General features: G+C 42.1%; 2 protein-coding genes across 4 annotated transcripts in view; one reads left to right on the plus strand and one right to left on the minus strand.

Annotated features, from left to right (window-relative positions):
• Positions 1 to 18,815, minus strand: part of USPL1 (ubiquitin specific peptidase like 1) — a 32,857-nt gene extending 14,042 nt beyond the window's left edge. The window contains exons 1-5 of one of the 3 annotated variants that reach the window (XM_081083601.1): positions 18,684 to 18,771; positions 14,958 to 15,086; positions 10,236 to 10,881; positions 9,531 to 9,641; positions 793 to 922 (exon numbers count right to left, since the gene is read on the minus strand). In XM_081083601.1, coding sequence (XP_080939727.1) covers positions 793 to 922; positions 9,531 to 9,641; positions 10,236 to 10,473 — 479 coding nt within the window. In that variant the 5' untranslated portion in view covers positions 10,474 to 10,881; positions 14,958 to 15,086; positions 18,684 to 18,771. Of the gene's footprint in view, positions 1 to 792; positions 923 to 9,530; positions 9,642 to 10,235; positions 10,882 to 14,957; positions 15,087 to 15,609; positions 15,777 to 18,683 lie in introns of those variants that run through there. The other 2 variants (XM_081083599.1, XM_081083600.1) reach the window with 2 other exon arrangements.
• A 308-nt stretch (positions 18,816 to 19,123) lies between these two features.
• Positions 19,124 to 21,320, plus strand: part of HMGB1 (high mobility group box 1) — a 120,834-nt gene continuing 118,637 nt past the window's right edge. The window contains exon 1 of the mRNA XM_081083609.1: positions 19,124 to 19,521. The gene's annotated coding sequence lies outside the window, so the exon portion shown is untranslated. The remainder of the gene's footprint in view (positions 19,522 to 21,320) is intronic.

A 21,320-nucleotide genomic window follows, 5' to 3' on the forward strand; every position in this document is an offset into this window, starting at 1 on the left:
ATCTTCTCAACCTTCAGCTAGAAACTTTCTTATATATTGACAAAGTGAGGGTATCCTGTCTGATGGAAACTTTCTCTCCCTATAACACCTCTTCTAAAACCTAATCTCCTGCATTATCTGGTACGTGTGTGGAAGCAAAAGAATCCTGCAGTTGCTTTCTTCTCCAGCCTCTCCTAAGTACTAATCACATGTACACCAACCATGACCCCTCCAATAGGTGGCAGGGAAGTGGAAAGTATAGCTGACAGAGTACATGGAGGATTCTGGGGGCTGGCTGGTCTTTCAGGGACTAAGGTTAGGTACAGGAAAGCACCTACTACCTCTGAGAGCTGCTGCCAAACTCTGGGAGACCAAAATAAGTTTCCATGATATTAAAAACATAAACAAAAACCTGGTCTCTATCAGAAGAGTAAACAAAAACAAAGTTTCAAGGGGTTCTGAGAGGTAGTATTACTCAGCAGGGAATTCACAAAGGATTGGAGAGGATGGTTCTACTTTTCCCATTTGTCCCACTCACCACTGAAAACCTTAAGCAAACTCCCACTCGTAATCTATCAAACCATGGGTTTTCTTCCAGTTTAAAGAAGCAAGCAAATTGCAGTTTCTGGGGCTCGAATTCTTCCTTTTAACCTTAGTGGTAGAGAGACTTCAAGATAGGGTGGGAAGTTTTGTCAAGGGTAGAAGGAGCCATCGAGAAAGAGGTGTTGTAAGTGGAAACAAGCTCTATTCAAATTTGATTACTTAAAACCATTTTCAATAGAATGAATCCATTTAAAAAAAAGAAAAACGAACCCGTTTTGATACTTGTGTCCACACTGTGAACATTCAAAATTCCAAGAAAAAGAGTACGTGAAGAGCTTTTCAATGCAGGCTTCTATTCTTAGGAGCAGGGGAAATGCAATCACAGGGCTTTCCATGTCACCTTCAAAAAGAAAAGGAAAAATGATTGCTCATAATGAACCCAAAACGGTAAATCCAAATTATGAACCTGTTGTCTTTTCTCACTATACCTGGCCCAACTGTGAATACATACTCTGCTATATATTCATATTCACATGTGACAGAGTATGCTATTCAGTTGGGCAAGGGTAAGATTTTAAAGCATTTTTCTAAAAAAATGTCCATAATAGCCTGGCTGGTATGGGTCTGTGGTTAGAGCGTCAGCGCCAGCACTTAAGGGCCTCGGGTTTGATTCAGGGTCAAGGGCATGTACCTTGGTTGCAGGGTCAATCCCCGGGCAGGGGCATGTGCAGGAGACAACCAATCAATGTGTGTCTCTCACATTGATGTTGCTATTTCTTACACACACACACACTCTCTCTCTCTCCCCGCCCCTCCATCTCTCTAAAAAGTCAATGGAAAAAATACCCTCAGGTGAGGATTAACCAAAAAGTAAAAACATAAAGTCCACAATAAAGATTTAATTATCACTTCAGTATCTTTCATTTTTCTTGGTGGACATGTATGAAAACTCCTTAAAGCAAGACACAAAAGATCCACACTATCTTCTCAAATCACCTTAGCTTTTCTCAGGAAGAAAAAATTCCTCCGAGCTATAATTACTCTAGGCATTGGTTCTCAACCTTCCTAATGCCAGGACCCTTTAATACAGTTCCTCATGTTGTGGTGACCCCCAACCATAAAATTATTTTCATTGCTACTTCATAACTGTAATTTTGCTACTGTTATGAATCGTAATGTAAACATTTGATCTGCAGGATGTATTTTCACTGTTCGTGACCCATAGGTTGAGAACCGCTGCTCTAGAGTATTATAAAAACAAAATAAATATATGTCAATGGTTTGCTACAGATATTAAAAATAATATAACTGGTAAACCATGGTAGAATAATGTCAGAGTTGGATAAAAGCATTTAGAAGCCATTTCTATTCTGATTTTCTTATTCTCCATGTGGCAAGAGCATGACATACACGGGTAAAAGGACCAATCTCAAATCTCCTTACTGACCACTCTTCTGACGTTCGACCCAGGAACCAAAGAGGTTGCTGGTTCAATTCCCAGTCAGGGCACATACCCAGGGTTGCAGGCTCAATCCCCAGTAGCAGTGTGTGCAGGAGGCAGCCGATCAATGATGATCTTCTCTCATTGATGTTTCTACACTGAGTGGCCAGATTATTATGACCAGCCAGAATATTATGACCACCCCATCAGTACAATGAAGTGAATTAGTTATGCAAATAATAATAAAACCTTGAGAATATTTGCTTAGGAAGTTTTCAATATTTTAGTATTTTTGGAAGTGTCCATGAAATACTGATGGGGTGGTCATAATAATCTGGCCACTCAGTGTATTTCTCTATACCTCTCCCTTCCTCTCTCTCTCAAAATCAATAAAAGCATATATAAAAAACAAAAAGACTAGCAAAGATCTGAATTTTGTTGTCATTAAAACAAAAACTGAACCATGAATACTATCTTCCAATGTGGAGATCAGCAAGCAAGTTAAATAGGATTTACATTTCCCCTTACATTCCTTCTCCAATGGGTTTTTCTCCTGCTTGTCCTCAGGGTAGTTTAGATGCTAGAAAAAAATCTGAGTTCTTCCATCTCCTCCTTCCCCTGGGACAGTCTTACATTCAGTTCTCCTCTCAGCCTGGAACCATACCTGGAAGAGTCACTTTAGCAAGACCAAAAGGCAGAACAGTAATAGCTGTTACTGCCTAAACATAATCTATAAATATCAGAAGTTACAAAGGCTGTATTAATAGTCACCTTTGTGGTATAGTCCCGCTGCTATTTTTGCACAAAAACAGTCAAAACAATTTTTTTAAATTGATTTCAGAGAGGAAGGGAGAGGGCGAGAGGGATAGAAACATCAATGATGAGAGAGAATCACTGATCAGCTGGCTCAGGCATGCCCCACACTGGGGGTGGAGTTTGAAACCTGGGCATGGGCCCTGTCCGGGAATTGAACCATGACCCCCCCTGGTTCATAGGTCGACACTTAACCACTGCGCCACACTAGCCAGGCAAAACAATGTACTTTTAGAAACAGAAATAAATACAAATCAATCTCCTAAAATGAACATATGCAACACTACACGTGTAAACAGTATGCCGTATAGCATGAGTCTGTAATTCGTTCTCAGCCTTTAAATCCTTACTCTATTGTAACTAAAGATAAATTTAAAAAATAATTTACATTTCGTAATGACAACATAAAATCTTCAAATCTAAAAATACATGAAGTTCTCAATGAGTCAAAATACAAAAAAGCTCAAAACACATTCTTAAATAAGTTGTGGGGTCAAAGATCATTTTAGGTAATTTATATAGCTTTTAAATTTATCTTATTTTTCCTTTGATTATAAATTTTATGGAAATGAAATATAAAGCAACCTACTAGAGAACACATAATACCAGTGAAAATTCCAATTTTTATAACCTCCTGCCTAAATCAGTTAAGTGGTTTTTCTTTGCCTTTAATAACCTAACACCAACTCCTACCCAACTATTTCATTTGCTGTGATGCAAACCTTTAAGTGACTTTGCTGTCTAAGGATTCAAGTTTTTTCTTCTGTTAATTGGTCATTAACATCTTCTGACCACTTTTTTAACTAATGCACAAGAGTTCTTTATAAGATATGCTGGATATTGTTTCTCTGCTCTATCTTTTACCAGAGGCTTTAAACTTTAATGTAATCATATCTACAATCTTTTATGTATCTTATTTAAAAAACTAGAGGCCCAGTGCACAAAAATTTGTGCACTCGGGGGGAAGAGGGGGGTCCCTCAGCCCGGCCTGTGCCCTCTCACAGTCTGGGACCCCTCGGGAGATAACGCCCTGCTGGCTTAGGCCTGCTCTTGGGTGGCAGAGGGCAGGCCCAATCCCTAGGTGCAGCCCCTAGTCAGGCTCAGAGCAGGCCGATTGGGGAGTTGGGGCGCCGCCCCTGTCATGCACAGAGCAGGGTGGAATGGGAGGTTGCGATACCACCCTCAGTCACACTCAGGGTAGGGCTCATTGGGGGGTTGGGGCACCGCTCCCTGTCACACTCAAAGCAGGGTCGATGGGGAGGTTGTAGCGCCACCCCCTGTCACGCACAGAGCAGGGCCAATCAGGGGGTTGGGGCGCTGCCCCCTGTCACTCACATAGCAGGGCCCATCAGGGGGGTTGGGGCTCCATACCCTGTCACGCACAGAGCAGGGCCAAACAGGGGGTTGGGGAGCTCCCCCCTGTCACAGAGTAGGGCCCATAGGGGAGTTGGGGCACCGCCGCCTGTCACACACAGAGCAGGGCGGATCATGGGGCTGGGGTGCCGCCACTGTCACACTCGGGGCAGGACCGATGGGGAGGTTATGGCTCTACCCTGTCACACACAGAGAAGGGCCCATGGGGGAGGGGGTGGGTTGGGGCGCCGCACCCTGTCACGCACAGAGCAGGGCCGATCAGGGGGTTGGGGCGCCGCACCCTGTCACACACAGAGCAGGGCCGATCAGGGGGTTGGGGCACTGCAGCCTGTCACACACAGAGCCGCAGGCCAATCACGGGGTTGGGGAGCTCCCCCCTATCAGGCACAGAGCAGGGCTGATCAGGGGGTTGGGGCGCCTTCCCCTGTCACAAACAGAGCAGGGCCAATAGGGAGGTTGTGGCCCCCCTCCCCCGTCACACACAGAGCCGCAGGGCGATCAGGGGGTTTGGGCGCTGCCCCCTGTCACGCTGATCCCGGTGCCAGGAGGCATATTACCCTCTTACTATATAGGATAGAGGCCTGGTGCAAGTGTGGGGGCCGGCTGGTTTGCCCTGAAGGGTGTCCTGGATCAGGGTAGGGGTCCCCACTGGGGTGCCTGGCCAGTCTGGGTGAGGGGCTGAGGGCTGTTTTCAGGCTGGTGGGTGATGGAAGCTCCCAACCGCTCCTTTTTTTCTTTTTTTTTTTTTTTTATTTTGGGCCAGCTTTAGCTCTGAGGCTCCAGCTCTTAGGCCTCCGCTGCTGAAAGCAGGTTTCTGGCCTTTGTTTACCTTCTGTATATGAAACAATGTTGTGATCCTGCTGACTGAAGCCCAGTGACTAAAGCAGGTTTCTGGGGTTTTGTTTAGCTTCTATATTTGTAACATAGTTGCTTAGAGTTGCAGCTCAGAGGCCGGCAGTGGCAGGCAGGGAACGTAGGAGTACTCCGTCACTGAAGCAAGAAAGCCTCATGTTCGCTTTAAGCTGCCTGGCTGCCGGCCGCCATCTCGGCTGGCAGTTAATTTGCATATCGCCCTAATTAGCCAATGGGAAGGGTAGCGGTCGTACGCTAATTACCATGTTTTTCTTTTATTAGATAGGATGCTTCCTCAGTGAATGATAAAATATTCACCTATATATTTTTCCAAAGTTTTACAATTCCGCTTTTCAAGTTTAGCTCTTTAAACATGCTGAAGTTTCTTTCTGATTATGGTGTCAAGTAGGGATCCAACTTTCCCCTGTATCAAGAACCAATTGATGCCTTTTCTTTCCTACGTATCTGCATCACTGCCTCCCTAACGGTATCAAGTAACCAAAAGGAGAGGGTCCTGACTTGGGCTATTCTGTTCTACTAGAGGCCTGGTGCACAAAATTCATGCAGGCGGGGGGTGGGGGTGGGGAGGAAGATGTCCCTCAGCCTGGCCTGTACCCTCTCCAATCCGGGACCTCTCGGACATCCCTCTCACAATCCGGACCACTGGCTCCTAACTGCTTGCCTGCCTGCCTGCCTGATTGCCCCTAATTGCCTCTGCCTGCCAGCCTAATGCCCCTAACTGCCCTCCTCTGCCAACCTGATTGCCCCTAAATGCCCTCCCCTGCCAGCCTGATGATCCCTAACTGCCCTCCCTTGCTGGCCTGATCACCCCTCACAGCCCTCCCTTGCCAGCCTGATCGCCCCTAACCACCTACCTCTGCCTCTGCCACCATGGCTTTTTCCAGAAGGACATCCGGAAGATGCCCGGTCTAATTAGCATATTACCCTTTTATTAGTATCGGTTATTAGTATAGATTGGTCTGCCTATCCTTATGCTGGAACATGCAGACTAAATTACTCTGTTAACTTACACAAAAGTAAGTAGAAACCATAATATTAGCTTTTTCTTAGAAACAAACAACAAAAAAGTAATACAGACATTAGAGCAGTGGTTCTCAACCTTCTGGCCCTTTAAATACAGTTCCTCAGTGACCCAACCATAAAATTATTTTCGTTGCTACTTCATAACTGTAATGTTGCTACTGTTATGAATCGTAATGTAAATATCTGATATGCAGGATGGTCTTAGGCGACCCCTGTGAAAGGGTCGTTTGACCGCCAAAGGGGTCGCGATCCACAGGTTGAGAACCGCTGCATTAGAGGGAAAGAAAACACTGAACTGAAGACAGTAATTACCTTTGTGAGGAGGTAAGGAAAAACTGGGGAAGAGTACAGGGGGCCTGAGTTGTATTTGTAATGCTATATTTCTTAAACTATGGGGAGGGAGAATAGAGGATAATTTACAGTGTGTTTTTCAAAAACAATAATGAAAGTGATAATGTGGCTAATCTTAAAAATTTAAACAAAATTCAGGGTCAGAACAAATTCTATTCTTTCTTTGGTACTTTAAAATACACATTAATATTCAGAATGAGAAATCACATGGTAAGATTTTATAGTACTCTCTGAAGCAAAGATTAGATTTCATTAGTAAGATCAGAACTCTAATGTAACACCTAGCACTGATGAGTGAGTAGTAGGATCACAAATGAGAGGGGGCTCGCCTAATTGCTATGATTGCACAAATAATCATTTAAAAATCCCTTCTCTGTAAGAAAGAAAATCAGGCCCAAGGTGGCGGTGAGCAAGATTCAACTTTGTTCCAAACATAATTATCAGGGATAAGGGTGATGATTCAGACTGGGGAAGAAGCCACTCTTTAATTCAACTGGAACCTGGAGTGTGGACCCTGAATAAAACATCTCAGGTCATGCTAGGAGGGAAATGATACTTGCAAAATGCAACATGGGAGCCCCACAAGTCTGTACTCTGGTGATCTTAGGAAAGACTCCTTGAAATGAGTGTTCACCCAACAGATCAGTATTTGAGGTGAAGAAGACAACTGACTACTAAGGAGTCTGGGGAAAATGTTAGGGTGATAGAACATTCCATATCTTGATTATTGTCATGGTTACACAACTGTTTACATATAAAAAGTAATCAACAAATCAACAAATGACAATTGGTGATGAGGATGTGGAGAAAAGGGAACTGCTGGTGGGAATGCAGACTAGTGCAGCCACTGTGAAAAACAGTATGGAGTTTCCTCAAAAAATTAAATATGGAACTGCCATTTGACTCAGTGATCCCACTTCTAGGACTATATCCTAAGAACCCCAAAATAGCCCTAGCCAGTTTGGCTCATTAGATAGAGCATTGGCCTGTGGACTGAAGGGTCCTGGGTTTGATTCCAGCAAGGGTACATGCCCTGGTTATGGGCTCGATCCCTAGTGGGCTGAGTACAGGAGGCAGCCGATCAGTGATTCTCATCACTGATGTTTCTAACTCTCTCTCCCTTTCCCATCCTCTCTGAAATCAATAAAATATATTTAAAAAAAACACACACAAAAACCACACAAAACACCAATCTGAAAGAATATATGCACCCTATGTTCATAGCAGCGTAATTAACAATGGCTATGATCTGGAAACAGCCCAGGTGCCCATCAGCAGATGAGTGGTTAAAAAAGCTATGGTACATTTATACCATGGAATACTATGCAACCGTAAAAAAGAAGGATCTCCTACCCTTTGAAGCAGCATGGAGGCACCTGGAGAGTATTATGCTAAGCGAAATAAGTCAGTCAGAGAAACACAAGTATCACATGATGTCATTCATATGTGGAACCTAATGAAAAAATAAACTGATGACAAAACAGATCCAGAGACATAGAAATGTGGAACAGGCTGTTAAATCTCAGAGGAAAGACTGGGGTAGGTGGGTGGGTGGAAACAGATCAACCAAAGAACTTGTATGCATATACAGACATAGACAATAGTGTAGTGAAGGCCTAGGGGGTGGTGGGGAGGACTAGAAGGGGTCAATGGGGGAAAAAAGAGGACATATGTAATACCTTCAACAATAAAGATTTTTTTAAAAAACCCACAAAACTATGATATGACAAAATAAGTCCAGAAGCATGGATGCATGGAACAGACTAACAGAACTCAAAGGGGAGGAAGATTGGGGGGGTAGAGAGGGGAGGATAGGAAGAGATTAACCAAAAAACTTGCACACATATATGCATAGCCCTTGGATACAGAAAGTAGTGTGGTGAAGGCCTGAGATGGGTAGGGGCTGGGTGGAGGGGGACCAAGGGGAGAAAAATAGAGGACATCTGTAATACTGTCAACAATAAAAAATAAAAAGGGTGTTACTGTTATACTTTGATAAAAAGAGAAAAGAATAATCATCCCATCTGAGACCCCACCTAATGATAAATTAGAACCCTTTAGGTCTAGAGGAGGCAATACCAAAGACTTGGCATATTAAAAATCAGTTTATTATTAAAACAGAATAAACTCTTATCTATATGAGTTCATGAAAAACGAGATAGTAAAACTAGGGGACAAAACTGTGAAACAAAGAAGTAGGAGATACTATCATGCAAAAAAAGCACTGCTTCAGATACAATATCTGGTTCTGATAAAATAAATGTACTTACTGAGAGAAAAACTTGAAGTCATTGGTGTTTTACATAATTTAATAATGGGTAATATACTAAATAGGGGTACCATATATTCTGCTTCTATAATACAATAAAGGAGTTTAACAAGGATAAAGAGAAATAAAAGATATCCCCCCCAAACAAACAAACTAATCATTACAGCTCCTCTTTACAAAAACATTTAGAAAAGCCCAGACAGAGATGTACTAGTAGTGCCCTTGCTCCATACTGCTCCGAGCCAAAAGCCAACAAAGGACAAAGCAGGTCTTATTCTTGTACCCTATTTTAAAGTTAAGGGAGTGTCCCCAAAAGGTCATCAGCATATTTCTCTTCATATTCCACTGGCAAAAACTGTACCATCTGTCCATTTCTAAACTAATCACTGGCAGATAAAGTAGAATTAGTCTGGTTGGTTTAGACCACAGATTCTCAACCTTGTTCACCTGTAAGAGTCATGTGAGTTCTAAAATTCCTGATTCCTGAGCTCCATCTTGAGATTATTTAATTGGCCCCTAACACTATTGTTAAATTCCTTAGGTGCTTTTGAATGCACAGACAGTGCTGAAAATGCTGAACAGCCTACTGGGGGAAAGTACTGAATAAACAATCAGGGTACCCGAGTCTTCACCTGTTTCTGAGACCAGCATCCACTCTATGGTGGAACACAACCTGCATATTTATATGGACCAGCTCTGCCCCGATGATTTAACCAGTGGTCAATTCCTAAATGAAACCACTCAGATTCTTTCCCCCAAGAATCTGGATCATTAAAGTAATAAAACAGTATTGTATTTCTTTATGATGTAAGTTTTTCTTTATGGTAGATGAGTTATACAGTTAAATTACACAAATTTACTTACCTAATGTGCACCCAAGCTGAGGCTGAAGCCTGATAAAAATCTTACTTCTGACGTCATTCAGACAGGTCTCTATCTCTGCAAATACTGAAATAAGTTTTGTATAATCTCTATCTAAAAATAAAATACAGAAGATTATCAATTTCTCATCAACCTATATCTTTTCAAGAAAATTAAGACATTGCCAAGAATGAAAGTTTATCAGGAAATAAATTTTGCATAGACAAAATGCAAAACACAAAAATTTCTTCCTCCCCTCTTTGTGGTATATCATATATTTCCTCAAACACAATTCAAAGTAATGCAGCTCAAACAAATTAATTACAACCATATTATAAAAACAATCATTCTGTAAAAGAGTAATACAAGATTAAAATATAAAAATATAATTAATTTAATATTTAAGTCAAAACTTAAACAAGAGTTGCTGCTCTTCTGTAACAATTAATTGAAGAATGGTCACCGAGTCAGTATTGGGGTTCCTGTAATAACAGAAAACAGGAACAGAGAAAAGACAAAAGAAAAAATGCTTGTGAAGAATTGAATTTTAAAAACTGTAAAAACAAAAAAAAGCAATCACAGGACACAATGCTCCCAGGTCTCAATGCTCAACAGAGGCCACTGATGGCATCTTTTCCACAAACTGTGAGACAAAACTCAACTTGAACCTCTTTACAAATTAAAGGGAAATAAAATATTATTACCAACCTTTAACTGCATCCAAGTGACTGGCGTGCAGAAGCTTACTAGCTTGATTATACTTTACGAACAACTGCCAGAACAGAGATTCCTCTTTAGAGCACAGGTCCGTCATCACTGCCTTTTTTACCACTTCCAAGTGCACCAATAGTGACAGGAGACAGTCTAACCAACAGAGGGCATCAGAATTTTTCCACTGAACACATGAAGTCTGACAAAATGGTATACATCTGTTCTCCAGTGGCATTTCCAGTTCAGATGTGCCTCCTTCATTTTGAAGAGCAGTCTCTCCAGTTCCAGAAATATCAACTGCAGTAGCATCTTCTTCAGCAGCCAAGTCAGTAACAGCAGCTTCCAAAATCTCATCTGGTCCCAAGAAATCAGCAGCCTTAACTGGGCTCTGCTGACCACTGTGCAGTGAGTCAGGTAAGTCTGATGAAGTTTCCTCGTATGCTTCTCCATTATGTTTGCTGTTCAAAACTTGTTCACCATCAATAACAGTATCACTTTTAATCTTTTTGGAATTTGCTAAAGAAGGTGAATCTTTATAGCTGATTTCCAAGAGCTTTCTTTTTTGAGGCTTATTTGGAGCAAGATCTTCCAAATCAGGAGAAATTAAGTTATTAAACGATTTAGAGCCCAAAGGATAGATGCACTAGGAAGAAAAAATAAAATGATAAAACTACAAAAATTCAAATAAGCTCAAAGTTTACTTTACTGTTTCTAAGTCATGAAAACTATGTATAAAACTTTAGCATTAATTTCATATGAGAGGGTATAATATAACCAATCTAAATTTTAAGGAACTAGGGATAAACAACTATTTAATTAAAATTTTGGTTCCCAAAAGAATAATTTTTCTTATTCTTAGGTTAAACTAATAAGGAAAATATGTATTCTTTTGTCTCAATAAAAAGCTAATGTCAAGTAAATTTAAAAATTTCAACAGTGTATTATGAGTGTTATTCTTTTTGGGACAGGTAAACTGAGTAACACTAAAAATGAGAAAAGTATTTTCAAATATAAGTTGCATGGAGTAATTTGTTTCTTAATTTTGAAACTGAATATTAACCTGAGAGTAATAAGAACATCAATTTTACATCCTTATTGTGTTTAAGGGTCAAACTGGCCAATTTTAATGACTTCATTAAATCTCACAGAACATTAACACAATTTCAGCCAAACAGCAACAGTGTAAACAAGCCACTATAATAACCAATGAATTTCCCCTAAGTTTGAAAACCAGCAAAGTATTTTATTAGACAAACTAGAGGTCCGGTGCATGAAATTCATGCACTTGGACGGGGGTGTCCCTCAGCCCAGCCTGCACCCTCTCCAATCTGGGGCCCCTCGGACATCCCTCTCACAATCCAGAACCGCTGGCTCCTAACCACTAGCCTGCCTGCCTGCCTGAACCCTAACTGCTTCTGCCTGCCTGCCTGATCATCCCCTAACCACTCCCCTGACAGCTGATTGCCCCCAACTGCCCTCCCCTGCAGGCCTGGCCCCCCCAACTGCCCTCTCCTGCAGGCCCAGTCCCTCCCAAATGCCCTCCCCTGTAGGCTCGGTTACCCCCGACTGCCCTCCCCTGCTATCTGGGGTCACTCCCAACTGCCCTCCCCTGCTGGCCTGCTTGCTCCTAACTGCCCTCCCCTGCTGGCCTGATCGCCCACAACTGCCCTCCCCTGCCAGCCATCTAGTGGTGGTCATCTTTTGCCTATTTGAGGGCGACCATCTTGTGTAAGGGTGTGATGGTCACTTTGCATATTACCTCTTTATTATGTAGGATGTTTCATATTTGACTGGTCCCAATCTCCTGGTCTTCCCCCCAATTTTCCTCTCCCCAAAGCCTTCTCATCTTAGTAACTGGCAACTCCATTCTTCCAATTATTTAAGCCAAAATTCTGGGAATCGTCCATGATTTCTCCCTCTCCTATCATGTATCCCAACCTTTCAGCAATTCCTTTTGGCTTCACTTTTAAACATATACAGAATCCAATCATACCTCATCACCTTGGTCATACTTGGTCCCCCTGAAATATGCACCTGCCTTCCAGCTAGTCACCCTGCCTCAGGTCTTGCCCATGACCTATTATTTTCAACACAGCAGCCACTGTGATCCCTTTAACATGTAAGTCAGATTATCATCCAGAGATGTTAAAATGGCCAATAAAGACCTTACTTGGTCTAGCCCCCTCCCCATTATTTTTCAGACCCATATCCTATGACTGCTCATGTACTCAGATCCAGCTCTGGTGTTTCCTTGCAGTGGCACAAATGTTGACAGGCAGCCTCCACTCTCTGGGCCTTCCTTATACCTGTGACTTCCCCTGCCTACGAGGCTCGTTTGTCTTCATCTTTCAGGTCTTTGCTCAAATGTTACTTGTTCTCAAGAAAGAGTTTCCTTTACCATGCTATTTAAAATTGAGATCTCCCCATTCCTTGAAATTCAGTCCCTGTGGCTTTATTTTTCTCCACAGCACTTTTCTTCTTCTTTTTAAAAAAGGATTCTCACCCAAGCCCATCTGGCATGGCTGAGTGATGAGCATCACAGTTCGATTCCCAGTCAGGGCACATGCCCAGGTTTTGGGCTCGATCCCCAGTGTGGGGCATGCAGGAGGAAGCTGATCAATGATTCTCTCAGCATTGATGCTCTCTCTCTCTCTCTCTCTCCCCCCCACCCCGCTTCCTTTCTAAAATCAATAAAAATAATAAATAATCCTCAGCTGAGAATAGGTTTATTTATTGATTTTAGAGAGAAAGAAAAGGAGGGAGAGGGAGAGAAAGAAGAAACATCAACGACATGAGAGCAAAAACATGGACCAGCTGCCTCCCATACACAGCCCAACCAGGGAACAAACCCACAACCTAGGTATGTGCCCTGACCGGAACTGACCCTGCAATCTTTTTGGTTTAAGGGATGACACTCCAACCAACTAAGCCTCCAACTGGAACTTCTCTGCAGCACTTTTCATCAGTTCACACAAAAAATATATACTTTACTTGTTTATTTTCTTCCCCGCTCTAGAACGTAACTTCCTTGAGAGCAAGAAGTTCTGTTCTACTCATTGTATCCTAGCATATGAAACAATGCCAACAAGGTGATGCTCAGAAAAAATATTTATCAAATAAATGCAAAAACTATTTATCCCTAATTGCAAGAATGCCTGGGATTTTTTTCAAGTTGTATCCAGCAAAGTATCTATCACCAAAAGTGTGACTTAATCTAGTATTTTCCAAAATTGGCTATTCTTTAGACTCACCCTCAAAAGTTACAAAACTACAGAATTCTAGGTCAATTCTACTTTATAAGCATCTGGGGATGAGACCCAGGAATTTCTAAAAAGCACTCCAGGTAATTCTGACTGCTAGCTTACCTGGAATAAAAGAATCTGAAATAGAAGACTGTGTTCCAATCACAGCTCTGCCGCTTTACAGAGATCTTGAGTTCCTAAACTCTCTGCCCCTGTTTTCTTATTCACAAAATAGAAACACCTACCTTGCAAAGTTTTGAGAATTAAATTTGTAATAAGTTTCATAACTGTCAAATACAATAAAACATAGAGTATTATGGAGTTAAGCAAGTTCAAGTTGTGCCACAGATATAAATTACAATTAATCCTAAAAGATATTTAGAACCTTAAGTACACAACATGTAGAGATTCATAACTTTTTTAATAAGTCCCAAAGTTAATAAATCAAAGTGAAGAGAGATTAACTACAACAGCTAACAAGCTCCCACAAATGTTAAAAAAAATAAATCTTGAAATATATTCTTTTCCTCTCACAAGTCTAGTAACAGTAAAGACAAACATCTTCTTGCAATAATTCAAGAAACCAAGTGGTTTCCTAAAATAGAAAATATTTAAGAGTACTAGACAGATTTAGAAATTCTGATTATCTAAACATTAAAAATGTATAGTAGAAAAAGTATAAAATGAGCACTAATGTAAAATTGAAGAAAAAAAGCAAAAGGCCAAAACCTCAATACTATCTAAAATTAATACTTTGCCCTAGCTCAGTGTTCGGCAAACTGCGGCTCGAGAGCCACATGCGGCTCTTTGGCCCCTTGAGTGTGGCTCTTCCACAAAATACTACGTGCGGGCGCGCATGTACAGTGCAACTGAAACTTCGTGGCTCATGCGCAGAAGTCGGTATTTTGTGGAAGAGCCACACTCAAGGGGCCAAAGAGCTGCATATGGCTCGAGAGCCGCAGTTTGCTGACTACTGCCCTAGCTGGTTTGCTTCAGTGGATAGAGTGTCGACCTGCGAACTGAAGGGTCCCAGGTTCAATTACAGTCAAGGGCACATGCCAGGGTTGCGGGCTTGATCCCCAGTGGGGGGCGTGTAGGAGGCAGCTGATTGATGATTCTCTTTCATCATTGATGTTTCTATCTCTCTCCCTCTCCCTTCCTCTTTGAAATCAATAAAAATATATTTTTAAAAAATAAAAAATAAATAAAATTAATACTCTAATATTAATACTTTAGCCCCAGCTGGCATGACTCAGTAGTTGAGCATCAGACCTAGGAACCAGGAGATCATGGTTCGATTCCCTGTCAGGGCACAGGCCCAGGTTTCGGATTCGATCCCCAGTGTGGGGCACGCAGGAGGCAGCTGATCAATGATTCTCTCTCATCATTGATGTTTCTATCTCTCTCTCTCTCTCTCTCCCTTCCTCTCTGGAATCAATAAAAATAATTTTTAAAAAAGATAAAATTAATACTTTACCTGTAGATCCTCACACAAATAGACAGATTCCTGAAAACTAATTCGGTAAGTCTTTAAGGTTTTTAACTTTCCCTTCTCTCTACAAGCAGGGCAATACCCATCTGACAGGATGTTAGCAGAATCATAATTCTAAAAGAGAAATAAAGTAAATTACAATATAGACATTACTAGATAATACCAAATTACAAAATGTTAAGTGGAAAAGCAACCAGAAAAGAATTACAACTTTCACCCCTAAGTATCCTGGCATGATATTTTCAACATGGCAAATAAAAAAAATGCACACAGGCCTTAAATGTAGTTATTAATCCAAAAAGAATATATTGTTATTTTAAATATTAAGTTTTAAGTGTCAAAAATAATGTTTTACTTGCAAGAAAAAAGGTAATGTTAATTGTAAGGGAAAATGCATGTTCCATATTTTCAAAGAATAGTAAACCATAAAGTCTGTATAATTTCTACTTTCATATGTTAATAAAACACAGAGAGGTAAATACATTAAAACAATCTTTCGCCAATACTGTAAGATTTCCGTGGAAGATGATACAATTTATTTATAAGTTAACTGGTCAAATTAAAACCGAATTCAAGTCTCAAAAACAGGAGGAAAAAATACCAACTTTGCACTGAGGCAAAAAATAAATTGACTAACTTTTCCCAAATACCCCACTATGTGGGGTGAAGATACCCCTATATCAGTCCCTGGTCCAATCACTGGCAAACCATTTCCAGTCTTCGGGGAATCCATCATTCCGAGTCACTGGCTAATTTATGTCACTTGAAACATGTCAATATCACTAAGGATTTTTTCAATGAATCCTGAAAAATAAAAGTCAATAGACAATTAAACAAAAATCCTACTTAACTAGAAATAATGCTATTTTATAAGATGTGTTAAGTATACTTTGAGAACTATATGTCCTAGGATAAACATATTATAAAACTGTAATCTGGAAGTGAAAAAAATACTTAACTACATTTATAAATCTAGACAGTTTGTGGGGAGAGGGAGAAGACTGGCAACAGGACGGGTTTTCATAGACTCATTTGTAAGCAACTTTATTAAAACTTGTAACAGAGGTAACTATTATTTAAAGCCAATTTTTATTGACCAGAATTTGAAAGCTTAAGTTTTCAGAGTCTATGTACAATTTGAAACAAATATGTCAGCATTATATTAAGAAATGTAATGGCTAGTGTGGCTCAGCTGGTTGGAGCACCATCCCGTACACCGAAAGGTTGTGGGTTTGATTCCTGGTCAGGGCACATACCTTGGTTGCAGGTTCCGTCTCGTGGTTTGGCGCCTGTGAGAGGCAGCCGTCGATGTTTCTCTCTCACATTGGTGTTTCTCTCTCTTTCTCTCTCTCTCCCTTCCTCTCTCTAAAATCAATTAAAACAAACAAAAAAAAAACAAATCTTAGATCCATTGTGCCATTACTTGACAAGGACCAAAGAACCCCATACATTCCTAGCACTTTCAACCACCAAGAATATACTTCACCAACTGAGAATAATGCCACTTTTTAAAAGTTGCCAACAAAATACTACTTCCTATTAAAGTAAATGATCTGTACCATAACAGAAAACAAACACTATTACAGTACAAATTACATGTATAACAAGCCTGTTCCGAGTGTTAGTCCCATGGCCTAGAATCACACTCAGGGAAGTAAAATTATGAGACTGGAACTCAGCATAAGAAAAGTGATTGTTAAAAGTAGAGTTGATATGGATATGAATAATTTTTAAAAAATAAAGTGTTTTTTAAAAGCCAGTGTTAGTGAATCACATTTTCCTATTCCTGAAGAAATATCCACAGGGCAAGATTTCTCAACTATAGCATTATAGACATTTTGGACCAACTCATTCTTTGTTGTGAGGGCTTCCCTGTGCGCTGTACATGATGTTTAGCAGCATCTATGACCTCTACCTACTTGATGCCAAAGCCCTCACCACTCAATTGTGACAATCAAACATGTCTCCAGGCATTCCCAATTGTGTCTCTTGGGAGGTAAAAATGCCTTATCCAGAATCATTGACAAAAGGGTAAAAACGAGTTTGGTGCTAAATTGTTTTCTTTTTAAGCTGCTCACACACAATACCAATTTATTATCTTTGGGTGGTTCTATTTATAATCTGCTTACAAAAAGGAACTATATAGGAAAGAGTCAAACTTCTATGGTTTCAGCGTGGCTAAAGACATGGTTTACACCTGAAGATTTGGATTCAGCAATTTCTTTGTAAAATTGGTGGTTCTAAGAATTAAATGTACTAATACATTTAAAATGCTTAGCATCTGACACAGTAAATTTTAGCTACTATATATTTGGTGCTAATTTTACACTTCATTCTGTAGAAAGCAGGCAACCCATCTTGTATCATTCTCAAGAGAAAAATCGGTAATCTATGTATCTTGAGTAAATTGTTTTTAATGAAAATTTCCATTTGTTTGAGGGATCAAGAACATTTTTTCCACTGATTCTTGTAGGCTCTCTCTCAATTATAAAACTGAAACAGGAGGAGCCTTCAAACCTGCTCCCTTGATCCCACCACTAACATTTCAAAGAAAATAGCAGGTAGACTGGTGGTTGAAATCTTAAATATGCAGAACCCCCAAAAGCAAATTCACTTAATAAAATACCAGAACTGGGCTACTCAGGTCTTCCAAATACAATGTCTTTTGTCCTCCCTTCAAAACTAACAGCTCCTCTCTTTTGTGTATCATCTATATTTTGGCATCTCCATCCGTCCAAACACATACACTAGAAAATCTGAGTGGTTCTCTACTCTTTCACTTCCCTCTTCTTCACCCAGTATAAATCACTACGTTCTGTAGACAGTTCTTTGGAAGCGTCTCAAATCCTCGCCTCTTTCCCGGCCATCTACACCCCGCATCGCTGCCCACGTCTGAGTTTGTCCCTGCCCAGCTTAAAATCATCTCTTAACACCAGCTGATTATAACAGCGCAGTGTGACCTAAAGGCATGACCTAAAAGAAAGGTCACTGCACTGTGACCTCCCGGCCTGACCCTCCTCTATTCTTCGCCTCCAGCATCGTTCTTTGGACGCCCCTTTTTTCATTACTTCTCTGAGCCACTGATACTCCAGAAGCCCGAGGGTGAACTACTAACCCAGTATGGACCCAGGGAATAGTGTCACGTTGGCCCTGGGAAAAGCGAAAAAGATGCAATTAAGCTTAATTCCCAGTCCCACGTGCAAAATGGGAAAACCCAGCGAACAAAATGTTCCAAGAGAAGCCTTGTTCCTATTTGCCCTCCAAGACCAAGTGGGCTCAGCACGTGAACTGTCAAAGGCGACGCCACAACAGACTTGAAACCGAGGAACAGGGTCGGCTTTCGGGCCCAACCGGGTCGGATACCAAACCCAGCCGATATGAATCAGAAATGGAGAGGGCCCATAAGAGGTCAGTTTCAAACCTCAACCTTGGAAACCCGAGGAGGCGCAGGGTTCCGTACACCCTCCCCATCTCCACGTTCCACGGGAAAGGGGAGAACAACTCTGGTTTCTCTTCAGCATTTACCTCTCTGAGCCCAAACGAACCTACACCTCTAACTCGACACCTTAAACCCTCCCATCTGAACCTGGTCCCAGCCGCTCCTTCCCGGACCAGCCCGCCCTTTCCGCGCGCACAAAGCTCCACAGATCGACCCAGTTCTGTCCCTTTTCCCTATTTGGGGCACAGAAGAACACTACTCCTTCTCCCTACCTGAGGCGGGTACTTCTTCGCACACGGTGGATCCGAATTCCTGTTCCACGGCACACAGCAACGTCTACCCTACGTTCAACCTCAGCCCGCTCCTCCCCCACCGACCTCCCGCTAGGAAAGCGGCTTCCGGTTTCAGTCCGCCGCCAAAGAGTTCCCCTCCCGACTCTGCCTGGGGCCCGAAAGGATTAGGTCCGTAAGCGTGGCGGAAGGCGGGGACCGCAACACTTCCGTCTGGCCTCGGCTGAGGCTCAGCCCTACGCCTGGCCTCCGCTACCGCAGTTTCAGCCGCGACGGCGGCTGGGGGCGGGCCCGGTGGCTGCAGAGCCCGCCCTCTGAGAATGGCTGCGTTGGGGGAGGCGAAGGATCTGGAAGCTGCTGGAAAGCGCTCGAGTGGCGGAGGTGACGTCACTGGGGGTGGGGCGTGATTAAAACTAGTTCGCGGCCGGCAGCGGAGGGATTTCGCTGAGGAAAGAGAATAGCACGTGTTTTGCTGCGGTCTGGCCCGCGAGACCCCGAGTCGGAAGCCGGCGCGCCCTTGAGTGACCTGGTGGGCGGGCGAGGGGCGGGCTCCCGGGCGGCGGAGGGTGCCCGGGAGGCTCTAGGCTGGTGCGTCCACGCGGCGCCGCCGTCTCTCCGACTGTGGGCCGCGCGAGGCCTGCATAGGCCGCCGTGCTAAAGCCTCCGTGAGACTCGAGCTGCCGAGTGCGTGTTCAGAAAGGTCACCACACACGGAGCTGCCCCTCCCTATCTCCCCAAGCCCCATCTTCGGGGCCAGGGGCTTTTCTGCCCGGATTCTGGGATGTTTCTCCTCCTTCCCTCCCTCCCAGATCTTCTAACGGTAAGGGCAGAAGCACAGGGACCCTGTCCACGACCGGTTCCAGCCCGTCAGCCGCGGCTCCGTCCCTGCCACGCCGCCTCCGGTCTCCTGACTTGTAACGGAGGAGACGGGAGAGCTCTCCTTTGTGAGTTCAGGCGGCTTTCGTAGGAAGGTCATGTGGTTCCGGGCAGCGTGACCGCGTGTGCTGCTTCCTGGTCTGCATTCCGCACCTGGCGGGCAGCGCAGTCCTGTGGTTCGATTGGTTCTAGTCCTAGAGTAACGATATGCAGGTTCTGCCCGGTTCTTGGCGGAGCACCCGCGGCGGTGTGGGCTGTGGTTCTCTTCGTGGTCTCGGGCCGAATGGCCGCCCGAGCTGGTCTTGTGGAGGACCGCTGACCGTGTTGATAGGGTGGCACAGAGGGACCGAGTCCTGCACACCGAGAAGTTCTAAAGTGAAAAAGCATTTTAGTTTTTGGTGCTTCTGAATGCAAATGGTCAAGAAATCCAGCAGGAAGTTTGTTTTGCTTTTTCCAGACTGAAATATAGGCAGGTTAGTTTGTGTTTCCCTTTTTTGTTGTGCACGATTATTAATGTGTTGGTATATTTATTATTACATTTAGCTAGTTAGGATTTTTTTAATGAATTATGAGAATGTTGTATTTCCTCCTGAACTAGTAGCTGAAACTCAGGGTCTTTCTTGTTCACCATTGCCATTTCCATTCTTTGGAATGGAGTACACTTTTTTTGTAATTAAACACTTGCTGAGTAGCTTCATAAATTGAACAAAATAATTGATTCAGTTAAAGTGTAGCTGAAGTTGTAAGATTGAAAAATGAACATTCCCAAACTGAATTATATCAATCAAACATTGTTTTCTGTAAAGTTGATTTTTTTTTTTTTACAGGAAAAAATATGTAATTGTAACAAACAAAATGAAGGTGGAGCTTGGGATTGTGAAAAGAATTGAAGGAATTTTTAGTATATGTTCCACAGCTTTCCCCCTGTAAAAGGTAGAGAAAGTCACATAAGGCTTCATAAAATAAAAGGAAAGGTACTAATATATAGAACAGTCAATCAAGAGAAGTCAACTACAAATTCTCCTTTCATTTATATCAGAGGAGTGGTATCATGTTAGAAACACACACACTGTATACATTTCTGCTTGTTCCTTACCAGTGTATTTTGAATGCCTCTTTCTGTGTATTACACTGGACCCCGCAGGAGTCCAGATACCTTCCTAGGGTTAAAGCTCATTGCTTCTGTCTCTTTTCAGCAATGTGGGACAGAGTTTTATTCATTTATATTTAAAAAATAGCACGATCTAATCAAAGGGAGCTTTTATTAAATTTATGACCAATGAGCAGCTGCAATAGGAATACAGTGTTGTACAATTAGAATTTTCTTTTTTCAGCTTTGCCCCCTCTGCTAGGTTAGATTCATTAATAACAAACAAGCCTTTGGCCGAATCTAGGATGTAAAAACTGCCTGCTTGTTTTAGTCTCATCAAAAAAATGCTGGTTGAAGTGTCTAACCATATTTTCTAGCAGCACCTTTGTGAGTACAGTCTATAAACTCTCACCTGATTCCAACATCAGAAGGCTTTGAAAAACCAAAACCCTTTTAAGCTTGGGGACAAAATTAATTTGGTAGCAAAATATGACCTAAACCCAGAAGTTATATATAGTCTTCATGTATCACATATGTTTTGTTGAAGAAAGATTATGTTTGATTATGGGATGTGGCCTTTGACCCCTGGTATGTTAGATGTTACATAATGGTTTGTGTACCTTGTAACATTTTTAAAGTTCCAAGAAATTATT

The sequence above is a fragment of the Myotis nattereri genome, assembly GCF_964212035.1.
Source record: "Myotis nattereri genome assembly, chromosome: 2".
Classification (NCBI taxonomy): domain Eukaryota; kingdom Metazoa; phylum Chordata; class Mammalia; order Chiroptera; family Vespertilionidae; genus Myotis; species Myotis nattereri.